This window comes from Palaemon carinicauda, chromosome 23 (genome assembly GCF_036898095.1).
Source record: "Palaemon carinicauda isolate YSFRI2023 chromosome 23, ASM3689809v2, whole genome shotgun sequence".
Taxonomy (NCBI): Eukaryota; Metazoa; Arthropoda; class Malacostraca; order Decapoda; family Palaemonidae; genus Palaemon; species Palaemon carinicauda.
This window is the reverse complement of record NC_090747.1, coordinates 112,906,031-112,911,030: the sequence shown is the minus strand read 5'-3', so window position 1 is coordinate 112,911,030 and position 5,000 is coordinate 112,906,031. Positions and strand designations below refer to the sequence as shown.

Genomic DNA, 5,000 nt, shown 5'->3' with positions numbered 1-5,000 from the left:
TTGAATAATAATCTCCGTATGTTCAAATGTCCCTCCCACCTCCTTCCCTTCAAACGGGCCCGCGACCCACGACCTTAAACGGGGTGGCCACGACCTTAAAAACCCGAATGCCGAGTCTCTGCGGTCAGTGCTTCAGGAGAGTTCCTGGAAGGTGGTCCGCGAACTCTTAGGAGAAGACTTCCCCCGAATACCGTTTTGCAGCATCTCAGTGAGAGATTCAATTGCTTGGCTTCTAACGCAAGATGGCGTCCGCCCTCGTCAAAGCTCTTTCCATTTTGGTGTGTCTGGTAGCACTTATAAAAAGGTGAGGAGCATTTCTTGTTAATATTATACACACACATATATACACGCAAACACACACACAAATATATATATATATATATATATATATATATATATATATATATATATATATATATATATATATATATATATATATATATATACACAGTATCTTCTTCATTGTCTGCATCTTTTCCCACTTTTATGTGGGGTCGATGTTTTTGACCAGCTCTCTCCATCTACCTCTGTCCCACACTTCATCACCGGTTAATCCCTTTGATCGAAGGTCATCCTTGATACAGTCCACCCACCTTCGCTTTGGTCGCCTTCTCCTTCTCGTTCCCTGTACCTCCATTTCCATCACCCTCCTCCCAATATACTGTTCATCTCTTCTCATGACATGACCATACCACCTCAGTCTACTTTCTTGGATCTTATCTGATAGTTTTCTAACTCCTGTTGTACCCCTAATTACCTCATTCCGTATCTTATCTCTTCTTGTTACCCCACACATCCATCTCAACATTCTCATCTCTGCCACATCCAGTTTCTTCTCTTCTGTCTTCTTTATTGCCCACGTCTCCGCTCCATACATCATAGCCGGTCTCACAACGGTCCTGTGTACTTTACCTTTCAACTTAACCCCTATTTTCCTGTCACATAGTACACCACACACTTTTTTTTCCAATTCTTCCATCCTGCTTGTATTCTGTGGTTTATTTCTGCCCCCAGATCATCATTCTCTGTAACTGATGATCCTAAATACCTGAAATTTTCAACTCTTTCCAATCTCTCTCCTTGTAAACTAACTTTCAATCTCAAATACTCTGTCTTTTTCCTGCTGATGTTCAATCCTCTATTTTCCATTTCTCTTCTCCACTCCTCCAGTTTCTCTTCTACTACCTCTTGCCTAGTGCTACACAATATAACATCATCAGAAAAAAGCATACACCAAGGAGACGGATCTCTAATACCTTGTTGTACTACATCCATGACCAGATCAAATAGGCAAGGGCTTAATGCAGACCCCTGATGTAGTCCTTCATTTACTGGGAAACTTTCTGTTAGGCCTATACTGCTCTTAACATTTGCTTCTGCCCTCTCATACATATCTTGGGTGATTCTTACGTATTTCTCAGGGACTCCCTTTTCTCTCATACATCTCCACAGCTCCTGACGTGGTACTCGATCGTATGCCTTCTCCATGTCAATAAAGACCATATGTAATCCTTTCTGTTTCTCCCGATGTTATTCTATCATCTGCTTCAAATCAAATAATGCTACTACAGTCCCTCTTCCAGGCATGAATCCATATTGTTCCTCACCAATTGTTGTTTCATCTCTGAGTCTCTTCTCAATGATCTTCTCCCATATTTTCATTGTATGGCTTATCAATTTATGCCTCTGTAGTTTCCACACTCCTGGATGTCTCCCTTCCCCTTATATATGGGAATGATTAGGCTTCTTCTCCATTCCTCTGGCATCTTTTCCTGATTGAAAATTTTCTGTATAAAGAGAGAGAGAGAGAGAGAGAGAGAGAGAGAGAGAGAGAGAGAGAGAGAGAGAGAGAGAGAGAGAGCGCTTGTATCAGCAACTTCTCTTGTGGTTCGCTGCTGTAAAATCTTTCCTATATTTCGACCCTCTTCAATATTTTGGAAAGTAAATAGACGGGACCATTTCACTGTGCTTTTTTTTTTTTCACAATCTCTTCATTTCGTTGTCATCGATTCTCAAGAAATAAAGATTGTATATAAAAAATGTAGTTTTTTAAGTCTCTTCCTTCTAGGTCATTGAACTGTTGACCTAACTGTGATGACCTGCAAGACCACAGAACTTTCTCTAGATCAGGGACCTAGATGTGGTTGAGGGGGGGGGGGGGGGGCGGTCGGCTTATGCCGACTCAAGTCGGAAGGAAAGAAGCTGAGAGTAACATAATTCAATGGTAAATAAAGCAAGTGGTCCTCTCTCTCTCTCTCTCTCTCTCTCTCTCTCTCTCTCTCTCTCTCTCTCTCTCTCTCTCTAGCTATTCTTGCCTTTCCAACCAGATGTGTCACAACAGACTTTCACGTTAATAATAATAATAATAATAATAATAATAATAATAATTTTAATAATAATAATAATAATAATAATAATATGTAAAGTCTAATGTTTTCTCTCTTTGTCTCTGTCAGGAAAACAATTTGAGTCTACAATCTTCTTCGTCTTCTTTTTCTTCTCCCAATAAAGATTTTAGAACCTATGACGTAGGGCAACTGTTCCTCCAGTTATTCATGGCAGGTTGTCTGCTTACCTACAGCCCTTCCCATGTGTTTGAAAATCTTTTAAAGATTACGTTTATAAAATCCTTTGGCCAATGTAATGTCTAGTGTCAATTCTTTTTAGTTAGGCAGATTTGCACCGACTCGCTAGGGTGCCCTTTTAGCTCGGAAAAGTTTCCTGATCGCTGATTGGTTCTTCTTCTTCTTCTTCTGTGTCTGCATCTTTTCCCACTTTCATGGCCGGATGCCTTTCCTGCCGCCAACCCTCCCCATTTACCCGGGCTTGGGACCGGCACCAAGTTGAGGCTGGCTTGCCTACGCCCCCTCAGTGGCTGGGTTTGATCGCTGATTGGTTGAACAAGATAATTCTGACCAATCAGAGAGCAGGAAACTTTTCCGAGCTAAAAGGGCACTTGCTACGAGTCAGTGCAAATGCGCCTCATTAAAAAAAAAATTGAATGAGTTACCAATAAACTCTCTTGCTTTATTACGAATTCACAGTTCATTGGGAAACAAACTAGGGTAGGTTCTCCACCTTATGCACTACTTTTTATTATGTGGATTATATTTCCTTTCCTCTACGTGAGCGTTTTTCTTTTGTATTCCTCTGCTCTTATACTTTTCTTTTATTTCATTCGCTGTCTCTTATACTTGATTTTGCCATTTTAGCTCCGAGGGCCGGTCGAATCCCGATTGCTTCTATGTAAGTGACTGTCCTAACTTGACGATATTCGATTGTCCTTTCGGAATTGTGATGGATACTTATCATTGTTGCAGCACTTGCTTAAAGGTAAGTGACCTGTCAAATAGATTCTTTATCAACTGTTACTTGTTGTCGCCGAAGTCTATCCAGGCGAAATAGGCCACGCCCACCTGATGACGTCATGGCATGCCTCCACCACTCATGAGAGTTCTCGCTCAGCGCAAACAGTACTATATATATATATACATATATATATACATATATATATTTATAGAGAGAGAGAGAGAGAGAGAGAGAGAGAGAGAGAGAGAGAGAGAGCTGATAAGTAGTGAGGATGAGGACATTTGTTTTGGGTGTATTTCCAATAGATTTAACTTTAGTTATATATACCAGTGTCAAGTTTTTCTGACAGATAATTGTAGGAATTATAATCAAAAGAACCAAGTAAGAAGTTAAAAGCCAAAATGTGGTGGATTTTTGGGTGAACAACATAAGTACTGTTTGCGCCGAGCAGGAATTCTCATGAGTGGTGGAAGATTGCCATGCCGTCATCAGGTGGGCGTGGCCTATTTCTCCTGGATAGACCACGGCAACATTTTTTATAGTTCACAACAAAATTAAAAACTCAATCAATAGATCTTAGTTGGTTACTGGAGATATCAATTAAAAGTGTGTACAGTCGGAATTTTTCTGAAGATGAGATCATGTCTCTAACAAAAGACAGCAAAATTTTATTTTGTATACATAAAATGATAAATTGAACTTTCTAACACAATCTGGAAACTTAATGAAAAGTAGATCTTCTTTTGCAAAGAAAAAATAATCGGTTTTATTCGCCAAATTTGACAATGTTGTTCTTCCATTTATAAAGAAAGACTGTTGAACAATTGTAAGAAAACTATCTCTAGGATTTTTATGGTATTTGTTTCCGCTTAAATAATCATTAATATAAATCTGTGTTCTTTCTCAGGGACCTGGGGAAGAATGTGGGGGATTGTTGAGGGAATTTGGGATTTGTGGTCAGTATTTCACCTGCAAACGTAATAACATCCCCATCTACCCAGGTTCCGACTCTAACCCTGGAACATGTGAGTAGAAGCATCTGTAATCCTGGAAGAAGTTCACATCAAGTCTGGATTCTACACTCGCATGATATGAGAGAAACATCTGAGGCATATTGAATGTAAATCTGAATTTCAAAACGGGATTACAGGAACTGAGGAAACATCATGACTGATTGTATATTGAAGCTGTTCTTGTGCTGTGTTTACTCTTGAGAACACAAACAGAAACTGAGGAAACATCGAGACTGATTGTTTATTGAAGCTGTTCTTGTGCTGTGTTTACTCTTGAGAACGCAAACAGGAACTGAGGAAACATCGAGACTGATTGTATATTGAAGCTGTTCTTGTGCTGTGTTTACTCTCGAGAACGCAAACAGGAACTGAGGAAACATCGAGACTGATTGTTTATTGAAGCTGTTCTTGTGCTGTGTTTACTCTCGAGAACGCAAACAGGAACTGAGGAAACATCGAGACTGATTGTTTATTGAAGCTGTTCTTGTGCTGTGTTTACTCTCGAGAACACAAACAGGAACTGAGGAAACATCGAGACTGATTGTTTATTGAAGCTGTTCTTGTGCTGTGTTTACTCTCGAGAACACAAACAGGAACTGAGGAAACATCGAGACTGATTGTATATTGAAGCTGTTCTTGTGCTGTGTTTACTCTCGAGAACACAAACATAACTGAGGA

General features: G+C 39.8%; 1 protein-coding gene across 1 annotated transcript; it reads left to right on the top strand.

Moving 5' to 3' along the window:
* The first annotated feature begins 124 nt into the window (after nt 1-124).
* Nucleotides 125-4,579, top strand: LOC137617064 (insulin-like growth factor-binding protein 7). Its single transcript, XM_068346908.1, has 3 exons — nt 125-304; nt 3,213-3,333; nt 4,217-4,579. The coding sequence occupies exons 1-3, from the start codon at nt 243-245 to the stop codon at nt 4,340-4,342; spliced, it is 309 nt and encodes a 102-aa protein (XP_068203009.1). The 5' UTR covers nt 125-242; the 3' UTR covers nt 4,343-4,579.
* Nucleotides 4,580-5,000: the final 421 nt, after the last annotated feature.